This window comes from Electrophorus electricus, chromosome 7 (assembly GCF_013358815.1).
Source record: "Electrophorus electricus isolate fEleEle1 chromosome 7, fEleEle1.pri, whole genome shotgun sequence".
Classification (NCBI taxonomy): Eukaryota; Metazoa; Chordata; class Actinopteri; order Gymnotiformes; family Gymnotidae; genus Electrophorus; species Electrophorus electricus.
The window spans coordinates 16951024-16976219 of NC_049541.1; the positions used below are offsets into that span (position 1 = coordinate 16951024).

At 39.0% G+C, this 25196-nt stretch overlaps 1 protein-coding gene across 1 annotated transcript in view; it reads right to left on the bottom strand.

Moving 5' to 3' along the window:
• Nucleotides 1-45: 45 nt before the first annotated feature.
• Nucleotides 46-25196, bottom strand: part of LOC118241710 (protein O-mannosyl-transferase TMTC2-like) — a 27012-nt gene continuing 1861 nt past the window's right edge. Inside the window, exons 2-18 of the mRNA XM_035528174.1 lie at nt 14581-14649; nt 14004-14231; nt 13518-13636; nt 11820-12027; nt 10685-10843; nt 10492-10590; nt 10193-10301; nt 9139-9644; nt 8913-9027; nt 8579-8664; nt 8137-8321; nt 7330-7408; nt 5849-5970; nt 5065-5146; nt 3850-3964; nt 2394-2457; nt 46-295 (exon numbers count right to left, since the gene is read on the bottom strand). Coding sequence (XP_035384067.1) covers nt 116-295; nt 2394-2457; nt 3850-3964; nt 5065-5146; nt 5849-5970; nt 7330-7408; nt 8137-8321; nt 8579-8664; nt 8913-9027; nt 9139-9644; nt 10193-10301; nt 10492-10590; nt 10685-10843; nt 11820-12027; nt 13518-13636; nt 14004-14231; nt 14581-14649 — 2525 coding nt within the window. The 3' untranslated portion in view covers nt 46-115. The remainder of the gene's footprint in view (nt 296-2393; nt 2458-3849; nt 3965-5064; nt 5147-5848; nt 5971-7329; nt 7409-8136; nt 8322-8578; nt 8665-8912; nt 9028-9138; nt 9645-10192; nt 10302-10491; nt 10591-10684; nt 10844-11819; nt 12028-13517; nt 13637-14003; nt 14232-14580; nt 14650-25196) is intronic.

Consider the following 25196-nt stretch of genomic DNA (forward strand, 5'->3'; position numbering starts at 1 on the left):
TTTGGTCTAAATCCAGTGGTGCTGATTCTGCTACGAGATCACCAACCTCACCTGCACCGGAGACTCACAAGTCTCAAACTCTCACTACTAACTGTGTGTAGCCATGGGGCTTGTGTCATGACCCCGTACTCCTCAGGCCCTGTTTGTGCATGATGTTCCAGAGTTTGTGCAGGTTGGACTGTGTGATCAGGTCGTCTGGTTTGAGCTGCAGTGCATGGAGGTAGTGGACCTCAGCCTCCTGAAGCTTTCTGTTGAGGTGGAGGATGGCTCCAAGATTCATGAGAGCAGCAGCATACTGAGAGAAATGAGGAAGAGAGAGGGAGAAAAAGATGATAATGAGAGAGAGAGAGAGAGAAAAAACAGCAAAAAGCCTGGAATTTAAATCAGGTATAGTCTCCTCATGATGTTAATTTCTTGATGACTGCTGATGAGGTACCAACAAAGGACACCTGTTTTTTTTTTTCTTTTCTGAATGGGACTGAATAGCTCTAGCATGTATGATAAATTTTACATCTAGAAATAACTATAACAATGCAGGCTAGAAATGTGGCTTTATCTGACGCAGTCAAATATAATGTCATTTAACCCTGATTTTTAAAAAGAAAACTACAGGTCATCATATTAGTTGCCTTCTCCAGTCAGGACTCCTTTTCAGTTACACAGGCATGAACGCATGCTGTAATCCTCTAATACTTAATGTTGATATTACTAGAGGGATAGTTTGTCAAAAAGTATTGGTAACCAACAATTCTTCTATTAGTTTCACACCAGAGCTCTGAGACTCCTTCAGCTTGAAAGTGGTGGAATTAAGTACATCAAAATATATTTCCTGTAAATACATACCCAGATCTTTACACTCCTGATTCAAACTGCATCCAATTCTGAAGTAATGTCATACAGACTTGCTGATGTGGTTTAGAATACAGTATGATTTACTGCAGTCTAAAAAAATGACAAAACTACTTCACTGTGTATTTGAAAGATGTAAGATTATTTGAATCATATATATATATTGGTTTCCTGGAAAATGAATCCACCAATATTCAATATATATATATATATTGAATATTGGTGGATTCATTTTCCAGGAAACCAATCCGATACATCACACATCCAGCCTGAAAATAGCACAGCAGTGATTTGCAGCAGCGCATGGCATGTGATAGCTGGATTAGATGGCGCATGATTTATACACTGCTGTAGTTTCTGTAGCGTTTTCTTCACAGTAACAATTAAAGCTATTATGTTCATATGCAAATATCCATGCACTTGCACATGTGTGATGATTTCCATTACTATCATTTTGATAACCCAGTGCAGCCCCGGTGTAGGGAACAGGTTATCTGCCTTCTGGTGAAAGCATTTAAACACTGTTCACTGCCATGGATCCACGATCAATGATGATTTGTTTATTAATCCGTTCCTTAAAAAAATAATGATTCTGGTTTGGCTGTAAAGTACAGGAAGTTCAGGGTCGGGGAAAGGAGAAATCTGACAAACTGAGCCGTAGAGGAGAAAGAATAACCAAAAAAGAAGCACTCTCCCTCTCTAAATTAATTAAGATAAATTTATGAAGTTAATTACTGCATGGCCTTACTATATTGAAATCGCATGAAAAAACGGAAAGATTGCTGTTTGCCATTAGTCCGCTGAGTTTTAAGGTGGATTGGAAATTTTGAATCTGGAGAATAATCTAACTTCAGCTAATTCTGTGCATAGATTTTTATATATTTTTTTGGCAAGAAAGAATAACCATCTTGTAATCACTATCAGATTAAATGTCGACTGGTTTCAACTGAAGAGAGACAGATAGTACAGAAAGCCTCTCTCTGCTCATGTATTGCCTGATGTGTAGCGAGTAGAACAGCGATCTACTGCTGAAATTCACAAGAAGAAAAATTATACGGTCAACATTATATTGATGTGGAATTAAAGTTGCATGCAGTAATGAGAAAAAAAATGCAAATGAGCTATAGTTGAGGAGTCGGTAATTAAGTGAGGCAGTCATACTGAACACAGACAAACAAAGAGAGAGAGAGAGAGAGAGAGAGAGAGAGAGAGAGAGAGAGAGAGAGGAAACATCCCAAAGAAGTCGTTTTCCACTTCTGTTTCATATGTTAAAGTATTACTTAATATATTTATTTGATGAAAACAGCTTCTATGTAGAGCAACATGCAAAACTAATGAATCACCAAACTTGATGAAAATTGTTTCAAGATATGATCTTTAATGCGCCCGGGTAGGTTGGAAAAACTACTGGTATGGCTTTGCAAGGTAATTTAAGGTCAAAATACTTGAGCTGGACACACATTGGATGAACTGTTAAAAAGTGAAGCCCTCCACTATAGTGTAGCTGATGTTTTAATGCTCTACAGCAATGCTGATGTACTTACATTCGGTCTAAGGTCTGCTGCCCTCCTGTAATACTTTTCAGCTGCATCGTTCAGACTGGCCTGTCTGCGGGGTATGTACACACCATGTGTTAAAAACAGAGGTTAAGAATGTTAAGAATATCAGGTTAAGACTAAGAACAATAACTACAGTACTGAAAACCTTGAGCTTGGCATATTGCATAGCTGTCATTTGTTAAATCAGTTTCTAAAGCATTTTAACACATCATTTAAAAAAATATTTTTTAATGTCTGTAGCTTCTTTACAGTTCTTAACCCAAAACACTGATATTTGCATTGAAGACATGAACTTAAAGAACACCAGGTGATCCCTTCTGTATGCAGTGCATTCTTATATAAATCACTTGAATAATTTTTTTATGGATTAATGGATGCAAATTATCAGCAATTTTTAGCAATTGAATTTTCAAACCATTGACATTAAAGCTGATATAATTGGCTAACCATGGATTTTTATCATGTGCATATTGAACCTTTGCTCAGATATCAGCACAGCAGACCCACCCAACAAAATGTCATTTCTGAAATAAACTGGACTGACACTAACAGGGATTCTGTCAGGAGACCTGACAGGGATCTATTTCCACTGTTACAATGAGAGTTTTCTCATTCTCAGATGGACATCAATGAAAACTTAATTACACTACTCTCAAAAAGCTCTGTTACAAGGTTACTAAATTTGAAGACATATGCCAACATATAACGAAGACATTTTACACTACCTGATGCTTTTACCCAAAGAGAATTACAATTATGACTGAGTACAACTTGAGCAATTTAGGGTTAAGGGCCTTACTCAGGGGCCCAACAGTGGCAGGGATTAAACCAGCACTTTCTGATTACTAGTCCAGTACCTTACCCACTGAGCTACCATAGTTTTTATCATCACTGTTTTGTGACCTTTGTGATCTGCTTTACATCAGGCCCAGTGTCTTGCTAAGCCAGGTGGGCTCTGTTCTTCGCCCACTTTGACTTTACCATCTCACATCGCCCAGCCTCTACATAGACATAAGCTATTGCACATCCATCAGCACAAACCATGACAAAGAGAGCAACCACTGTGCAAACTACCTGTTTGGTCACATACCTGCTGTACTGGAAGGGCTATGGAACAGAAGAACGACACATGGTCCCCATGGAACACATCCTGTTCCTTCTACAACTGCTATCACTGCTGTCTTTGAACCTTTCATGGTTTATGTATGTTTTGCTGTAGTCTTATCTCTACTACTGTTATCAGATATCAATGTCCTTGTGTACATACGTCCACCTACCTATTTCATGTTTGACAACAGGACATAAAGGTGTCCTGTTTGTGAGGTGTAAAACACCCTTTGCCTCTCTCTCTCTGACGGCACTCTAAAAAGGTTCTTAAACCTGTCACATCTCTCAGCATGCAGTCTCAGACTGTATAAAGTCATCTCCCTCACAAACACACCTGAGCATATGCGCTGCACTGAACACAACATCGAACTCGGAGCTGTCCAGGTCAGCTGCTTTCTCTGCCATCTCTGCTGCTTCACTTAAACGAGACTGTTCCAGCAGAAACTGGCCTGAGAAAGACAGATGGACAGAGAGAGATTTACTAGTGGACAGTTTGTTTAAACAGGGTTTATATGCACCAGTCTTGATGTCATGAGAATGAAAAGCCTGAAAGGCTGACAGAGGGTTATGACAGAGGCTGAAAAACTTCTGAAAGTGCAACTACTACTGAAAGTAATGTGTAAAGGTGTTTTGTGTGCGCACACACACACACACACACACACACACACACACACACACACACACACACATATATATATATATGTGTGTGTGTGTGTGTGTGTGTGTGTATGTGTATGTGCATGTATGTGTGCAAGTGCACATATGGGATGCCTGAATGCTAAGTATGCTCGAGGTCCGGAGGGTTGCCATTATACATGCAGCCTCTATAACTAAACAAATAGACACCTCCCTTCACTAATCACCATGTTCTATAACTCTTATGGCTATAAATTTCAGTCCACTCTGTAACCATGTACATACCCATAAGCACTTTATGTATTATAAAAACTCCATATATATATATATATATAGTAAGATAGTAAGATACATCGTTTGTGTTTATATGATATCTATAATGTAACATCTATCACCAAATTAAAAGCTCTGTGATACACAACCATGAATAACCTTCTTAGAAATCCAACTAACCCCATTCTAGTTTAGGTGTCTGATTGCTCTAGGATAACTAACCCAAGTCCCTATCCTCAGTGAGAGCTCACTGAGAGTTCCATCAGAGTTTAGAGATATTTCATAAGGGTATTTATAATAAATAAATAAATATATAAATAAATCATTTTAAAAAACCCTGCAAAAAGTACTAAAATTTCTAAAGATGTATTTATATACTGTAGACACCACACTATAGTAACACATCATACAGCTCTTCTTTCCTCAAGCCAAGCAAATGTTTGCACCAGTCATAATGCATGGGCACATAATTATAACAATACACCCCTATTCCCATTATGGATAAACTGCTATTTGCAGTATTGGCTCAGGCAGAGAAAGGCTAAGTCTTATTAAGATCTTATTAACTTATAGATAATTAGAAGGGAAGAAAAAGTACACAAAAGAACAAAGAGACAAAGGAGTAATGGGTTTGACCTACCATAGTGCATGTAGCAATTTCCCCTGGTGGGCTCAAGGTCTATGGCCTTCAGGAAATACTGCTCTGTGTCTGCTGTCTGGCCCTGTTAATGAGAACATCATCCAAGGATTCACACCACAGCTGCACCACAGCAGATGACACCAAGTCAAGTTCAAAATTCCCTGAATCAAGTCATACCTATTTAACTTTGTCGGCCAAAACCACCCACTGAATGTGGGAATGAGATTTGAGGGTAAAACCACCAACTGAATGTGAGAATGAAATACTATGTGCTAAAGGTGTGTGTGTAATATATTTTTATTTATATTATATATATATATATATATATATATATATATATATATATATATATATATATATATATATATATATATATAATTGTTTTAATTTATATTTTATATATATATATATATATATATGTATGTGTGTGTGTGTGTGTGTGCCTACCTTGTGTGCGTGCCTACCTTTGCTGTGCTGCTATGAGCTTATAAGGTAACAGCAACAATGGTCAAGTTTTCACACCTTCATTTTTAAACTGCTGAGCTGAAATTGTTCCACCATCCAAAAATTTGAATTTACTTAGAGATTTGTTTCCATGCACTTTGTTATGAAATCTGAAGCTCATTTTACCCTGCTCCTTTTGAAGTTTTGCAAATGATGTAATGATTAATACATGTAACCATAGCAATCCAAGTGACCTAAATCCATTTAAAAGGCAGTCAACCCCCAAATACACCACAGTTTAGAGAAGACTAAAATCTAAGAAGACCACAAGCTAACTCACCATGATTGACAGCAGCTTGCCATAGGTCAAATGGGCTGGGACATGGTCGGGTTTGGCCTTAAGCGACTCTCTGTACCAATACCCAGCCTCTTCAATCTTGTTCAGCCTCATATAAGCCTCACCTGAGAGGGGTTACACCAAAATTCAAAAGTGAAACATATGGAAATATACCCATTCTTGTAATTCAGACTTCCAGGTATGCAGGTCTTCATGATCTCACATACATTTTAGTCTCACATGAGAATGCAAAGAGTGAATTCGTTAATTGTGAAGTACACGATGGCACCACTAAATTACAGTGCATTTTTTAAACAGTGTGTCTGCTGGAAAGCAATTAACAATAAGCTGTATACTGAGCCAGTACTTGACACTGTGTGGCCTAGGTCTGGGGTCACAGTTCAGACTTTAGAACATGCTTTTCCTTAACTGCATTTTAAACTGACCTTTGGATTGAGAAATGTAGCTCCCTTACACCTCACCTATAGGTGTCTTCCCCAAAGGTTCAAACATCATACTGAAGCCAAATAAAAAACATACTCCATTCCATCTCTCCACTATTAGAACAGACACTATTTCCCCCTTCTTTTTCTTGTTCTTATTTACCTTACTGTCATGGCTACTGTGGCCACTGTGAATGTTCACCTGCTATCTAAGTCTTTTCTGTTGCATATCAGCCATGAATCCGGGACACTGACATCCTTTAACACACGTGTAGCCGATGTCCATCTTTTCCAGCTACCACTCATTCAGTGTCATAGGGCAGACGTTGAAGGTGAGTGCTAACTAGCACACTCTCTATTCATAATACTGCAGATGCCCACAAATGCCACTCAGTTACAGCTAAATTCTACAGGTTTGCATGTACACCACAAAGGTGAACAGAATTTCTTCAAGTAGTGTTGTCCATGTTCCTTGATCAACATGTCTATTAACCAATCACTGACCTCTGATCAGTATGTGTTTGATGTGTACTCCTCTGACCACTAAGCCATTTAAAAAATTCTCCCACCTCCACATTTTTGTTCATAAAATTCTTTAGATATATTGAAAATATTAAAAAAGTGAACATGTCAAATTTGAGTCTTTTATTTTAAATTACCATTCTTAATTGGGCAGGTTTTATATAAAGCTGAGTGAGCAGTTCTCATCTTATTTATGACAATCCAGAATTCCAGAATTGTTTGGAATCATCATTGTCTTGATCTCAGACCAGTCACTTGTGTTGATCCAGGACCATTACTATCATGTGTTTGCCACTGCACAAGCTAATGCAGATAGCTAGCTACAGATACATGAATGCCCAGAATGCCAAGTAATTCTGGACCATTTCTAGTAGTAAAAGATGTTCCCACAATTTAAAAGACTGCTGACATTTTCAAATGTAGTAAAAAACAGACAAGCAGACAAAAAATGTTATGAGGTTTTCTTAGAATAGTGGCAATGCCATACTTAGAAAGAAACATGCTCAGCTTACCACTCACCCATCATGTTGTAAAGGCTCTGAGGGGCAAACTGGTGAGGCATCTTCTTCACAGCTTCTTTATACATGGACAGGGCCTCCTGTGGAGTCCACAAGAGTGGAATATAAGAGAAGTGGCTAGAGCCAAGCTATGGCAATGCAGTCCGTAGCAGTCTAGGCCACTGAACTCAGCAAGACAAATGTGATTGCATATTACTACATGTAGTCACTTTGTCCTCCATGACTTAAGAGTTCTTGAATAATATAGGATAGGCCTTACAAGTACAGATACATATTCATGGTTGGCAACCTAAGTTGGCTTCTTAGGTTCAGAAGATAGATCAGCAGACATCCATATTGAGAGTTGTGCTGAGCAGGTGCTTAACATTTTTATGAATAGTAAAATTCTGAGGTGGCAAGATGTTTCTTGTGTGGAGTTTCGGGAACATGTTTCTTAGTTATGTCTAAACCACCCCTTTAAAACAATCACTTTCCTTTACACCTAAAGAAGTCTGCAATATAAAATTTGTCTTAGTTTTTTCCAGTCTGAGATGCAATCACTTTCATTGTCTTCCAGCCTATAAAACAGCACTTATTACCACAGCAATGTTCAGCAGGTGTAAGGGATTCTCACCAACAAGGTCACCAACACACCTCAAACTTCAAGAGGAAAGAAATGGGCATCTTTTCAAACCTGAGTAGTATCTTAAGTCAATTTAGAGACTGAGACCACAGTGTATTCCCTATAACACTGTTATCTAATCAAGATTGTTAGTGGTATCTGAGCCAGTCTCATCTTATTGGTTCGCAAATCCAGACTGCACAGTACCTCCTGCTGGCCCTGTTCATGTAGCAGCTTGCCCAGATTGTACAAGCAGCTAGTGACTGAGCTTTTGTGAGCATGGGGGTCCTTCAGATTCTCATCCGGGATGTCTGCACAGGTCTGAAATGTGTGCTTGGCCTCGTCCACGCTGCCTTGAGACACTAGAATAATACCAGTGTTCAAATATGCAGCTGTTAAGGAGACAGAAGATGCAAGAAAAAAAGTGAAGAGCCTGATGGAATTAAAATACGAAGTGTTTACTTAGTCAGCACACTTAAAAAGACTTTGATTCATTCATCTGTAAATCCTTATACATTATCATTAGTACAGCTTAGATGCAAGCTAATTAAAATCAGACCATGAAATGTAAGTCAATTGAAATGAAAGAGTAAGTTCAGTAACAATCTCTATTGTGGGTTTAATAAGAGAGACAGAGTTCGGATCTTACAGGCCAGGGTTGGTCTGCTCCCGACTGCCAGCTTATAATAATGAAGAGCTTCAGAGAAGCGATCATTCTCCTGCAGCAGCAGACCTCTGAGTCAGGGATGAAGGACAAGTGATGAGATGGACTGTTAAGGTGTGTGGACTGTTTAAAGGCTGAATAGTGTGGGTTACTGCACCACTTTAAAAGTAAGCAACAGGAGCCCATGCCTCCACTCTCCAAGATCAGCTAATCAGGCTTGAAGAAATAGCAGTCTCACAATTTGGCAGGGACACAGGAGAAATCACTTTTTCAAAATGGGTTTCAAAATGATTGATAGGATGGTAAGACAGAAACTCACAAGTTGTAAAGAATGTCAGCCATGTTGCCACGGTAATACAGGGCATTTCTGTACGCTTCCTCTGCCTCTAGCATCTTACCTTGGTTCTTCAAGACATTGCCAAGGTTACCCCAAGCTGAGTGACAGAAATGTTGCTTAATTATTTCTAGAAAATGTGTATCCTTTTCACAACTTTTGAAAATATTAATATCAAAATCTTAACATCAAAACCACAGTTCTGTCATACCTTTAGCGGGGTTCACAGTGATGCCAGACCTGTAGAGCGAGTCCTCATTCTGCCAGTTTTGGTTTCTGTGCACCATTCTGAGGCTATAGAGCAGGAGCAGCCCAGCAGTACAGCCCAGCAATAGCGTCCTGGAGCTTCTCTGCCTTGCTCGTACACACAGGGTCCTCAGCCCCAGCACCACCAGCAGACAGAAGCCCATGCTGGGGATGTAGAGCACCCTCTCAGCAACCACAAAGCCCACGTAGAAGAACATGTTGGTGGCAGGCAGGAAGGGCAAAGCCAGCAAGCCCAGGGAGAAGACCACCATGTTTTCTTTGGATGGCAAAGATGCATGAGTGGAAGTGGGGACGTGTCTGGAATACCCATTCTCGGTATTCTCAGGAAATTCTACTGGAGTGAAGCCATTGTGGTGGTGACTGCTGTCATGGTGATGATTGCTGTCAAGGTGATGGAGACTGTGGCCATTAGTCAGGACCTTTCCATTGGTGACATGGGATTTTGCATTGGTCAGTGCAAGAGTATTAAAGAGAATCTCATACTGAGATAACAAATATCGGGATATGTTTCCAGTCAGCAACCCATAGCAGACTGATTAATGAATACTATAATCTCTATAATTTTCAATATTTATCTGTGGGTTGTATCCGCCTCCCTTACCTGAGAGAAGCTCTTCACCAACATCTTCATAAGCAGAATGCTGTAACTTCAGAGCTGATATGTTCTATCAGAGATGAACAGAGTAATCATGAGACATGTTTGAAATGTTAAATCATGAATATCTACGTCTATAGATAATAATGAAGCTGGGTAGCTGTGAGAAAAACAGAATATTTGTCTAGTTGACTGCAGTCTTACAGAGGATAAGAAAAATAAACTAGTCCAGGAAGTTACCAGTCGACAACATTCTTGTTTTTATGTGCCTTTATTTATTTATTTTTAAATCCTCTCTGGGGTGATAGTTATTTATTTATTTTTAAATCCTCTCTGGGGTGATAGTTCTCAGCATATAAATAGTGTATTATTAAACACTTTATTCCACTCATTGTTTCTATATATTTCTGTAAAGCTCTTTGAATTCCTATTTTGCATGAAAGGTACCATACATATAAACTTGCCTTGCTTTACAGTCATAAGGCCGACATCTATTGTGATACTGCTCAAATCTATTAGTGTAGTGAGTAGCAAGTATCAAGTGTAAAGTGTCACAAGGAATGAAAAAAGTGTGTGATATAGTCACAGCTTCAAATTAACAAACACAAGCGCTCTCTTTTTCTTTCAATCTGTCATTCTCTCTTTATCTCTGTGATATACACAATAGGATTGCCTGGAGTATTACTCTTCCATATCACTCACCCTTTTGCACTGTGATAGGTGTCCTTTTAGTGATGACTCTGTGGTCAATCTCCTCATAGATTACTTCAAGCAGAGTCTTATGCCTCCTCTTAGAGATCACTGGAGGAGAAGACAGACAGAAACATGGTTCCAGAAGATTGATGAGAGACTGAAGGATTAAGGAAACAGTAGATGATGTTTGAATATGTCCCACCTCTCCTGAGTACTCTGTTCTGGTAAAGCAGCCCAGCAAGAAGCACTAAGGCCAGGAAGAGCACCACTCCCAGTACCAGCAGGACCACTGGAGGGGTGGACAGAGCAGCTGCTGGTGGAGGTAGTGGATGACTGGTTGTTATCATCTCTGACTGACCATCTGTGCAGGGAATTGCAGAAGAGAAACTGCAACTCATGAGTTTAATTGAAACGTTTTAGAAAAATGAGAGACAGGAATGAAAAGACAACGTGAGATGGAGTTGGTGGTTACTTTGCTTGTAATAACAGGGGCCAGAGAGATGTCTTGAAACAGAGAGCCACATCAGTCAAGCGAATACAGAACTCACACACATACAAAATCAAAGTCCTAATTAATGAAGTCCCTAATTAAATAAATCCGTAATTAGTTCTAGTCTCAAATTCTGATTGCCCCTAGCAATTACATGTTTACAAATATGATTGAAGTTACATTGCTTACCAGTAATTGTTTTTTTAAATTATTTTTATTGATAATGGTAATGATGATATTTATAATGATGATAAATATTTAATAGAAAAATCCAGCATTTCTTTGGTTGTTAAAAAGTTATACTCTGATTTACATTGTCACTCACCAAATGTGTGCTTTACCCTTCTGACAAGCCAAAAATACAATTCATTAATAATGAAGCTTTATATGAATAATGACATTTGTATTTGCTCATTTTTTGATCAGATGATTATTGTATACTACTTTGATGAATAAGGGGTGTGTTTGTATATTCAAGGCTGTACATTAGTTAGAAAAGAAAAACTTAATTACTTGGTTCTTCTCATTTCTTTAATTGTTTTCTCACTTTTTTGCACCTCTTCCTCATGACGTAGCTCCTCCCTCTGGGGACGTGACAAAGAGATGCAAGCTTGAGATGTGAGGACAGAGGGCTCAATGACCAAACCTCTGCCCAATGAGAGTCCTTGCTTACTAAAACACCAGTTTAAAGCAAAATCACTTATTGATGTGCTGCACAGGTGTTTCCCTCATCACCAAGTTCACCAATATTCAAAACAATGAATATACAATTTGTATTTTTTAGCTACTGAATTTATCAAAGCAGTTATTTATTGAATCCAGAACCATGACTACCATCTCCTCTGACCTGCACAGGTGACTCCAGCATCTTCTTTGTGAGAGCAGTCAGTGTGGGTCTTCAGTGAATAACTGCAGTCCCACAGGTGAATCTCATCCCCTCTACACTCCACTCTGTTCAGCCCTTCACCAAGACCAAAGGCAGCACTCCCATCAGCCCTCAGTTCCTTCCCACAGCCCAGCTGCCTGCAGACCACCTCAGCATTCTTGATGTCCCACTGATCATCACAGATGGAGTGCCAAGCAGCATTATGGTAAACCTCCAGCCTCTCAGAGCAGCTTCACTCTGATCCATTCATCCTGAGAGGCAGGTGAACTACACCACAGACATATGACATGAGGAGAAAGCACTACACAGGACAGTTAGGGTAGTAGCACAACTGTCTGGGTTCGAAAGATACCACATTTCTTGTCAAGTCTCACTGCATAAAGTACTGATGTAGAGTAATCCATTAAAATGTACAATGAGTAGTAGGATAGTGGAATTTTGATTAATGGTTGTCAAGCATCCTTACCTGACCACTCTCTTTGATCGGGAAAGAAAGAGCTTTTCACATGTTTTTGTAAAGATCACTGCTCTCCTGTGAGTATGATAATATAAATTATGATTATGTATTTAACATTCCAGAGTATTCAATTATGAAATTCTCTCCACTACTTTTATTGCAACATCAGACCTTGATATCTGCAAGAATCCTTACATGCACTTTGGAATCAAATACATGAAGAGAGAATCTGCCTACCTGAGCAGGTAATGTGAGCCACCTCATTGTGATTATTACAGTTATTCCGCCCCCAGGGTTCACATGGGCAGTGCCACAGAGTGGAGTCATGTTTCTTACATTTTATATGATTCAGCCAGTTAGGAGATGATTCCACTCTTGCTGTGGCCTCAGACTCCCTGCCTGTTCTTCCACAGTTCAGCTCTCGACAGACCAAATTTACTGTTTCTTCATTCATCCCATTCACACACACACATTCCCCCAGGCTCCATTGTAGAACACTTCCAGATTCCCTTCAAACCCCTTAGTGAGTCTGATTTCTTTAAAATCTGGTGAGAAAAAGATGTGTAGGCAAAATCCATTTTATAAGTCTCTCTAACATTCTCAACTGTTAAAATACCCTTTGATTCTTTCTTTTTTTTAAACATTTTTTTTAAGTGAGACCTTTCTTTTTCGCCTACCACAGTTGCTATCAGTATCTGTTAATATTTGTTATTTACTGCTTTGTATGTTGCTTTAACCCATGAATCCTATGAAACTGAGCTTTGTTAATATAATAAAATTTAAATAGCTAAAAGCAAAAAAATATGAGTGTTATTAAGTATGACACTGCATATAGTTTTGTGCCATCTTCCTTCAGAATGACCATATATCATTCTTGTGTCCTTAAATTTCATAAACCTTTAGATTTGACTGTTGTCTTTGAACTGAGTATTTGACAATTCTTGATCCAGGTTTGAAAATTCTGTCAACGTATGTGTCTTACTTACATTCTTAGTGATCACTATAAAATTTAATTAACAAAATGACAAACAGTTGCAGTCAGCATACTTCACCTGAACACATGACCCCTACATCCTCCTTGTGTCTGCAGTCATGCTTTCCCCAGACTGATACCTGTAGTTCCACCGGGACGTCTCGCTCCCCTCACACTGCACCTCATTCAGCCAAATGGGCCCAGTTCCAGGGCCAAACCAAGCTGGTACCTGAGCACTAAGGGCCACTCCACACTGCAGTTGCCTGCACACCACCTGGGCATCCTCAATATCCCATGAGTCATCACACACTCTCCCCCATGAGCCGTTGAGGAAAACCTCCAGCCTTCCTGCACAGTTTCCCCCAGAACCAACCAGTCACACACACACACACACACACACACACACACACACACACACACACACACACACACACACACACACACACACACACTCTGTGTGTAGATATGCAATTACACCTTAGATGTCCAGATAGTCAATTCTTTTATTTTGTTAAATTAACAAACTCCAGGTTCATAAATCATGAATCATCACACAATAAATGCATATATTAGGGGAGATTATTTAAGAATGTTAAATACAACACATACCAGAGCAGGTGACTTGACAGCTGTTCCCCGGAGCTGCAGGAGAGGTTGAGGAGGTTTGCACTGCTGCAGTTCCCCAGATGAGCTTCACTCCCAGAACAATTGAAACCCGTCACATACATGTGGCTGCATTGTTCAGGGTTGGATGGAGAGCAGCTAGAGAAGTTCAGCACAGAGCCACAGCCCAGCTGTCTGCACACCACAGAGGCTTCAGGTACACTTCGGGAGTCTAGGAGAACTCTCCTGTAGCCCAGGCTGAAATAAACCTCCATCTGCCCCTCACACTCACTCCCTCCAGACACCCGCACTCGGCCCTCATGAAAGGCCTGTGAGGAAACTGAAACAGAAACATGCATAAAAACATGGGTATATAGCTATATACTTATGTATATATATATTTTTGAGAATGCAGTAGATATAATCTAATGTTTACTTTTACAGAATAGCAGAGGAGGGCATTTTCCCATAAAATGTATTTTTAAGTAATGTGGTGTTAAAATGCTCACTGCTGCAGATGACTCCAGCATCCTGTTTATGAGAGCATGCTGCTCGACTCCATGATGAGATGGGGCATTCTGATAGGTGTGTCTCGTTCCCATGAAAATCAAACACACACTTCAGCTGCCCACAGAGGACACTGGCAGCTCTCATATCCCAGTTACCACCACAAACTGAGCCCTAGTCACTGAGGTACTGGAGCTCCACTCGACCAGAACAGGACTCCCAGCCGTTCAACAGACGTGCAGCTGTGTAACCTGTAAAACACAGAAATGATTACAGATATTTAAACAGAACAAGCACTATTGTTGTCATAGTATCTCATAGTTACAATAGTTCACTGGCAACAAAGATAAAGATTAATATTTAACCTGAGTATATTAGTCCCACATCACGGTAATGGGAGAAGTTCTGTTTGACTGAAGATGTTGGACAGAGAGAAATCTCAGATTCGTTGCCTCTATACTGAAGTTCCTCTCTCCACACCTGGCCCTCCCTTCTGCCAAAAGCAGCTGCTCCCAGCACCTTCATAGAATGCCCACATCCCAGGCCCTACAAACAACCTCTGCATCCTGTTGGTCAAAGTCAGCATCACACTGTGGCCCAGGTCTTCCCATGAAGCACCTCTACTCTCCCAGAACACAGGTGAGGACCATGTGTAAGTATGGGCATTTTATAACCTGTGTGTAAAGTAAAATCATTAATACCATGGACAACACATATAAGAATAAATGGTCTATAATCATTCAGTTAATTAAAACATACTATGATATTTAAAGTCAGAATCATCTCATCTATGTTCTGTGGGTGATGGGTCTAGAATTAATCACAAATATGATATTTCTCAGATGTTTATACAAATCATTCTAAAAGAGATTAATAGAAAACAGACTGATTGAATATACACACTGATTTCAACATACCTGAGCAGATTAATTCAGCATCATCATAATGAAGACAGCTATGTTCACCCCAGCCCAATGATCCACAGTGTTTCACTGTAGACTCAGTTCCACTGCAGTCCACACGACTCATCCAAATTGGTCCTGACCCTGGTATGTAACCTGCGGTAATACTCAGTAGCTCTCCACAGCCCAGCTCTCTACACACCACTACTGCAGCTAATGGATTTCCACCGACTTCCACCAGCCTCACACTGCCTGTGTGTGACCAAGAAGAAGAACATGATAGAGTAACAAAGAGAGACAGACAGATCATCATGTACAGTGGGTTTTTAACACACAAAATATGTTTTATGTAAAATGTGAAATCAGATTTAAAAAACACAATTCTTACCAGCACACACCAGTCCCACATCACTGTCATGAGAACAGTCATGTTTGACTACAGATGATGTTGGACAGGAGTAAATATCTGATTCATTGCCTCTACACTGAAGCTCTTCTGTCCACACCTGGCCCTCCCCTCTGCCAAAAGCAGCTGCTCCCAGCACCTCCACAAGAGGCCCACAGCCCAGCTCTCTACACACAACCTCTGCATCCTGCTGGTCAAAGTCAACATCACACCCTGTGGTCTAGGTCTTCCCATGAAGCACCTCCACTCTCCCAAGGTGGACTGCTGTTATTCTGTCTCTTCTTTTATGTTTAGTTGCAGAGGTAGAAATTAATTCAAGAAATTATTTTTTTACAAATGTGTTCTGATGCAAATAAATACATTTTAAAGAATAATAATAATAATAATAATAATAATAATAATAATAATAATAACAATAATAATAAGTATTATTATAACTATTATTATAATTATAATTATAATTATTATTATTATTATTATTATTGTTATAATAATAATAATAATAATTATTATTATTATTATTATTATTATTATTATTATTATTATTATTATTATTATTATAAGCATTATTATTATGAACTCAAATGTGTAAGTACATACCAGCTGTAATGAGTGTGACTGCAAAAGTCAGTAGAATAGGAGCCAGACAGCTGTCCATCTCCCTCTGCCCTTCACACACTCGACTCAGCTGGCAACACAAACTTCACCTCCACTCCCCCAGAGAGACTGAAGGAACTGGGTCCCCTCAACCCCGCAATATAAAGAGAGAGAGCTCCTTGCAGCCGCCAATCACATTCACTATTACCTTATTGAAAAGTGAAGGGGAAATCATCAAACATCTTCAATGACAAATCAAAGAAGGCATTTTTAAATCTCACCCCAAAAATTCACTGTTTTGTTCTGCTGCAGTAAGTTAGACATTGCTGTCTAGTCATGCTGCAGAAGTGGCGGAAAATAGTTCGGTTTAAAAAAAATGCACATGTCTAACTAACGCCACTGATGTGGTTTTTAATTTTAATTTTAATTTTAAATGAATTTACTTGATAGACTTGCTTTCTCTGACCCTGTCAGTCTGGGATAAAGAGAATAATGATAGCGCATCGTCTTTGTAGTAGGCGCATCCCACAGTGTCAAGTAAATATTATAAGCATTATATACTCACTCACCCCACACTATACGTGTAAAAAGCTCATTACTATTGCGGAAAAGTTGTTTATTCGCTTGACGAATAAAGTAAAGTATCGTGTGATGTTCTGGAGTCAAGTTCTCACTAAAATAAACGTACCAAATGTATCAAATCCTCTAGCATAAAACGTATTTTAAACTGTTCTAACGATAAATTTCGTTCAAGAGAAAATGCTGGGAAACGCTTGAACTTTCCTCAAGAGAGTCATTAAGGAACCGTCTAAAAAGTTCAAAAAGCGGAAATGTTCCTATACTGTATTTTCCACGTATTTATCTAACAAAATAATTGACCGTATCAAAATTGACCTTCGTGAAGAGAGACGCGCCCCCACTTTACTACAAATGTAATTGTCTAAAAGAGCTCTTTGTTGGGTTTTTAAAAAAAATATTTTAGTTAGTGTACACAACTGTAAAATAACTAGTAAAAATAATGTTTTTTACAAGCCCACTACAACTTTCAGTTTCCCCAAAAGCACAATAACAGAATTTTGTAGAATATTTATTGTTTTCCTAATCGCCATTCCTAACTTAGACTTAGACTTAAATTTGTTTGATTCCAAGACAATTATAAATAATGAAACATGATAGCCTACTTACTCATTGATTTACAAAATAAAAAGTACAGTATAAGATTTCAAAAATTAACTAAAAACATGCAATGCCTCAACAAATAGTCTTCATTCAGAACTTTACTTCCTCACCCTACAAGTACTCAGCATGTGTGAAATGTCTTGAAGACATTATAGGTGGTGCCTCATGAAGCTGTTTAAAAGAACACCAAGACTGCAGAGCTGGCATCATAGTAGGGTGGTGACTTTGAAGAATAGTTCAAGTTTGGTTTATTCGTCACATACATAGTCATACACAGTATAACTCGCAGTGAAATGGTGTACAATCTAAGAGAGTCACTACTCATTTTCCACAGGATTTTTACCTTGAAAAAAAACTAGAATAGCAGAAATGAACAGCTCGACGAAAAGCTATCCTGAAAGTAGTCCTGAAGCGGCTACGCTTACCCAACAAGCTCTAAATAAATCTTCACAGGGGTCTGTACCTGAAAAAGTGCGCCTATGAGACATCTAGCTAGCTAGTCCTTGCTCAGGCCTGCTTGTGTTGCTGGAAGCACCATGTGGTGGAAACAATCGTGTTACTACTCTTGTTAGAAATGGAAGCTGTAAATTAATTAATAACAAATCGACAGGGACATAACTAGCTATCAAACTATCTAGGTAGATAGCTAGGTGGCTAACTTGGGATCCTGTCCGCTATTCTAGTCTTTTTCATGCGCGCTTTTGCTTGTATTGGGAAGGATTGTTCGACTGTTTTACCCTGCCGCTACAAAAGGTGGCTCAGTCACCCTACTGAACTATTGACCAAGCTCTCTGTCCTCTGAAGAGTGAAAGTAACATTTCAAGGCTTATTTTATATTGTCGGTAGCGTCATTGAAATAAATAATTAAATAAATATACATAGTTAAAATCACATTTTATGACAAATATAATTATTTACACTCATTTTACTATTATTTATGTACCGCCGCATGATGGCCTACATTTGTCACGGGCGCAGACCGTGCAGACAAAAAAGTAGGAAGCAAAGGTACACGTCTCCAACTGAAACGTTTAATGAAAGTAACGAAAAGAAACGGTGCACCAACTACAACAAAAGAAGCCACGTAATATAAAAATGACCTACAACGGTCATGAAATTAAAGACGGCTTAAATAGAACTAAACATAATAACCCCCAAATGGTGTGACTACTTATGTTTAATACCCACCACCTGAGGGAGACGTGGACAAACAAACGAAACGTGAAGCAAACATAAGCGCAAACAGAAGTCCACGTTTTCCGTCGCATACCGCTAGCCGTCAACAGGGGGGCCCGCACCGTGACAATATTTATTTATTTGTTGATTTAATTTTGTCCCAAAAACCCTCCATACATAAGCATGTTCCGCTTGAACCTGTTAAGTAAAAATTCGCGTTACATATTACCCCGCGTTAGTTTGAGCTTCCTTCCCCAATTTATTACTGTATCCTTGCTATTGTACCTTTTATTTAATGTTTCTGTTGTAGTAGTTTCGTAGTTAACCGCTATACAACCTGCAATGTGTTAAAAGTTCAAATGACTTATTTTTATGGTTGAAAAAATAATTTATTTTATATATATATATATATATATATATATATATATATATATATATATATATATATATATATATATATATACACACACACATATGCTGTCAAACGTGTGTAAGAGTTCCCCCTAGCTGAACTGTACCCCTCAGGTAAATGATTCTGATAAAAATGGTCCAGGACTTCTCCATTTATAAATAGCGTGTTTGTAGCCACTGTCTGCTTTCATAAATGAGCTGTTGCATCTTTGGTGTAATGCCGCACCCCTTACCTGTGTTGCTCTCCACGTGGTTCCCTCTTTTTTTTTTCTCCTATCATTTCCATGTGTGTTGTATTTAACCTTTTTGTCCCCTCATACAGGTTTCCCTCTGTCCTACTTGTGTTTTCTTTCTTACCTGTATATATCCCTCGTCTCCTAGTCTCTCTTGGCAGTCAGTATTTACATTTGGAGTTTACTGTGTTTGTGTACACCCATTATTGACTATACATGCACCTGCCTTCATAATCTGTTCCCTGCTTTGTTTTCCAATTTCTGTTCAATTTAGCGGTTGAATAAAACAGCTCCCCTGAAATTTATTGGGCTGGGGGGTTGGGGGGTGCCTGTGTGCTCATGCCAACTAGTCCTTGCCTGACTTCTATCTAGATGGGCCAGTTGGTCTGGGAGGACACCCAGGAGTCTGTCTGGCATTGTCTATGTTTCCAGCTTCCAGTGTTGTGTCCTCCACACCATAGCAACCTGCAGGCACTCCCCAGTAAATAGTGAATTTTGAATACCAATTTAATTTACAGAAGATCTATACTGTAAAGTGGCATTTAGTATCTTTTGACAGACACTGAAAAATACAGGATTTCTTTTTAAGAAATGAATTTTGTGAACCAGGAACAACCCATGTCTGACCTGCACCTAACCTGTATCAGAAAACAGGTGCAGAGCATAGAAACGGGCTCTTACTAAACTCTTCATTGTTCAGAGTGACCAGCTATGTACTATGACTATGTAGATAATTGCTAAAGTTAATGTATATGCATATATAAATATATCTTTACTGCAATAATGTAAAGGGAGTTTGAGTCCAAAGAGTATACTTACCTGTTTTATCCAGTGGTGCACAGTATTGAAGGGATTTGAAATTTTTGGTTCACGTTATCGGATCAGGTAATTTTCCAAGCAGAATGGGGGAGGACAAAATCTTGGTTAATGGCTCTATATATTTAGATATGTATATATTTATTTAATAAGGAAGTGCTGTATAACTGGAACATGTTTTTGATAAGCCTTTATCAAGACAAAGACAATATGGGGGAAATATTAAGAACGTAATAATTTAACTACCTGTAAATAGTCCGGTCCAAGGGGCGAAAAGTATATATAAGGAGCGAGGTATTGTAATGGCCCGAGTGCCGCAGGGTGCAGAGCAGGACGCATAGACTCTCTTGACAGTGACAGACGTTTATTGGTAGCCGCACACAACAGTGGCACTTACACATAATGTGAACAGTGAACACGAACAGAAACAATGACCGACCGTGATGCACACAATGACAGGGGTTTAAATACATAAACACAGAACAACACTAACTAGGTACAGGTGTGTGCTAACATGAAGACCCACTGCACGTGACAGGTATAGACACAGGCATCTGGAAGTAGATGGTAGATATGCGCTGATATACTACTATAACTGGAATGAACGTTGAGCTACATTTATTTGGGCTTTTTAATTTTTTTGTTGACTGAATTTATTTTCTTTCTTTGGTAGTTTTCTTTGAAATTTAATTTATTCTATGTCTGCTTATGGCATGATGCCCCCTGTCACAGGAGTTTTGGGAAAATAAATCCCCATCATTTTCAGAAATACCACCTGTATCGCACTCTGTTTGATCTCCCACTGCAATCTTGTTACATTCCCCATCTACAATTTGTAAAAGAAGTTACAGAGGAGGCCCCTACATTAGGACGTGTACAAAATGTTTGGCTTTTGTTTTGTTTTGAGAGGGAGTATGGTCGCTTCTCATAAGTATTTGTGTAAAAAATGTGAAGACACCTAAGAAAAAGCCTGTCTTTAACCTACAGTTTATTTAAATACCTGTGACTAATAATGTTTTAAGGGAAGAAGATGGCTTCATACACCAAGCTCATACTGTCACGGAATGTTCACCTCCCGTGAGGCACGTGGTTTGGCCAGCCATGTGCAGTAGGAGGACCTTTGTTTGTGGCCACATCTGCACACACCTGCACCTCATTTGTTAGTGTGTATGTAAACCCAGGTCAGGGAATGCAGCTGGTCATTGTTACCGTAACGTGTCAATGTGGTGTGTAAATGTTCAATGGTGATGTTAAACATTATGTTTGTTTTTCTTGTTTAATGTTGATCATTTCTCATTTGTATTTATTGTTTGTGAATCTTGTGAGTGCCATTAGTGTTCTATGTTAAATGTTAATAAATGTATGTCCCAGACGTTGTAGTCTGTGCGTCCTGCCCCTCGCCCTGCGGCACTCGGGCCACCACACGTTACACATACCCATTTCTGGAGAGTCCTCAATCTTGATTTTATGCTTTTATTTCGAAGTGTTGATTATAAACTGGACTTCAGTTATTTGTTGACTGTGATGTGCAGAACAAGATGAATTGGAAAGTTCAAATTGAGCATAGGAATACTCCAAAAGTTGTACTTGACATAGAACTTTACTAAACATGTGCAAATCAATAGATTAAAACTTTTGCTATATAAAGTGTTATCATGGCTGCAGATTTGTTGGTTTAGAATATAACCTCAGTTTATTGGAAGCAGAGTACACAGAATACCAACCTCAGAAACATTGAATTGCTGATTATTATCAATGAATCTGCAGACATTTGAATTGTAGACTTGTATCAGTTCCATAACAACACAGTCACAATTATTGTTTTTTTTAGCATAAAGGTTAGCACACTGGTCAATGATGCACTTTGGTTAGAAGGACATTGGTTAAAATCCCATATCAAATTATTATTGGGAAGTATCAGGTACTTTTTTAAATTAATTTATGAGGTGCATGTGTGTTAAGTACGCTATGAATATGTAACCAGTAGCTAGAGATAGCTGAATTAAGGAAGCAGCATTAATCTGTAGATATGTGTATGGAGAGTGTATGTTCACAGGAGACCTCAGAACAGTCCCCAGTGCAAACTTGCCCAGTGCCTGACTGCAGACAGGTGGCCAAACATGTTTCTCTGTTATGTATGTATTTTTCATAAACAGATGTAAAATATCCTATATATTATTTATGAATAATGCAGAAAATATAAAAAGAACATCAATAACTGTTCAGTACCATGGACAGTTCTGAGATCATCTCACCTTTGGAAATAATTACAATATAAGACAATGTCCCTGATCTGTGTTTTTATGTGGGCTTATCTGCTCATTAAAATGTCTGTTTTTACATATATTTACTGCAATTTTGTGTTGTGTTTTGGTGGTTTACGCCAATTATGTTTAGCACAATTTGCAATTATGCAAAGGTGCTGATATTGAAAGGTCACCTTACTAAATTTGCACTTTTAAAACAAATTGCAATTATGGCAGAAGTTATGGCTGTGCAGAAGGTCAGGACCACGGACAGTTCTGTGACCATGTTCAGGACCATGGACGGCCTAACACTATTATTCTTATAACCAAAGGTAATTTAATCATCTCATCATCTTCATCATATAAATTATGTCTAGAATTTGTAATGTAGCAAAATTCATATCAATGATCAATTTTAAATGATTATTAAAAAAAAACCTGATTTCGGAAATTATATACCATACCATGTGAAAACACTTTCACATGCTAAAAATTACAGCCAGATATCATGTGTTATGACTGCTGAACATTTAAATTCGACTTTTGATAATCAGCCATGTTTTTGTTATGAGTTCTCTCCTCTGGGATTGCGGTTTCTGTATTGATGGTCTCCTTGTGGCCTTTGTTTATGTTTTTGTTTTGTTCCTTGGTTTCACTTCTGATTTTGGTTTTGTTCCTGGTTTTCCTTTTTGTTATGTTTTGTTTATCCCCTGGTGTTTCCTGATGTCTTGTAATCCCTTTGTGTATTATGGAAAACAACATAGTGCATCTGAATCAACCATAAGAAAAACTTTGTGTATGTCTTGGATTGGGTAAAAGGAGGGTGGTATATGACATCACCTAGAAATGGCAGTTGCCCAGAAGAGCTGAATATCCTAAAGTAATGAGTGTCTGAGGTCTAATTTGTCTATGATACAATGTTCTCATGTGTCCCATGATTATATAGGTCTGACATATGGACGCAAAATACCTACTGGCTATTTGGCAATAAACAGGATTTGGGCTGCTGTCACGGTACAGCCCCTCCCGCCTCAAGCGTGTGTGTGTGTGTGTGTGTGTGTGAGTGTGTGTGTAAATGTGTGTGTGTGTGTGTTTGTGTTGCCATGCCCTCTCGTGTTGTTCACCTGATCCTTGCTGTGCGTAATTGTCATGCGTGTATATAAGTCTCGTGTCATATCGTCAAAGCTGTCGGTGCTTGACCCAAGTAATGTGTTAATGTGTTTTGAGTCGTGAGTGTTAAATCAACATTAAAACATATGTCTTTGTTTGACATGCCTCGTCCTCGCATCCCTTTAAACCTTAAACGTTACAGAAACACCGACCTACCAAGGATGCCTGAGAAAGGCAAAAAGAAGAAGGGGAGGAAAGGAAGTCAATGCCCTCCCACAGCATGTGCAGTGAAGTCTTTAGTGTTCTTGGGCACCCTCCTGACTCCAGGTGCAGGTCCATGTGCGGAAGAAGGGGAGTCATACGGAACCCCGGCGGGCAACCTGGACTGGTATAATGAGTTCTATTTCTCGGAGTCGGAATCTATGGACTCCTACTGTCTAGCGGAGAGACCTTCCCTCTTCCTGGCCTCGCTTCAAGGATCTACAGGGAGGGAGGAACCCACTGAACAATTTTGGGGGGCCCTGTGCATTGTCTGGGATCGGACATTGTGGAGTCCTATGGAGAACAGCTGGAGCAGGAGGAACAGTACTCGGAGATGGACTCTGCTGGGTCCTACGACCCCTGCCTGGACGATCAATGGGGCTACACAGATTATGGAGAGACAGGGGAGTGCAGCGATTATATACATGTATTGTCATGCATGTATATAAGTCTCATATCATATTGTCAAAGCTGTCGGTGTTTGACCCAAATAGTGTGTTAATGTGTTTTGAGTCGTGAGTGTTAAATCAACATTAAAACATATGTTTTTGTTTGACGTGCCTCGTCCCCGCATCCTCTTTAACCCTTAAACGTTATAGCTGCCCTTTGCAAAGTTTTTAAAGACAATAAAGGACTATATTGCTAACTTTAGACTGTTTCATATATGTTTAGGGCTGCAGTTGATGCTCATGGAATGGGATAATGTGAGTATAAACAAGGTTTCCAGTGGGAGAGATATGCTGGCACATTTGTCTACAACTTATCTGCTTGTGAAATTTTTACACCCAAGTCAGCTGTCTACAGGCTGATCTCAAACCTTAGATTAATTTCCAAGATCCTAGAAAAAGCTGTATCTCAACAGCTAAGCTCCTATCTGAATCAGAACCAGATAGATGAAGTCTTTCAGTCAGGGTTTAGGCATAATTGCAGTACAGAAACTGCACTAATTAAAGTAGTTAATGACATGTTGTTGGCTTCTGACCAGGGTTATGTATCTTTGCTTATATTGCTTGATCTGAGTGCAGCACTTGACACTATAGATCACAACATTTTACTAGATAGACTTCTTTATATATGCGACCTCTATGTGTCATTTTACATGAACACTGTGGTAGTTTCCACTGTTACGCTGATGATGCTCAGCTGTATGTCTCAGAAAAACCAGAGGACATATATCAGCTTAGCATTATTGACGAATACATAAAGGACTTCAGACACCAGATGTTGAGGAACTTTCTCTCACTTAATCCTGACAACAGAGGTGCTTCTATTAGGCTCAGAGACAGCTGGGTACTCACTCTCTAATTACTCAATTAACCTCAATGATCTCCAAATCACATCTCTAACAGTTGAAGCTCTTGAAGTTATGATGGGTCCCAGTCTCACATTTAAAGCTCATGTAAATAATATTTCTAGGACTGCCTTTCTCCACCTTAGGAACATTTCAAAGATTAAGAACAT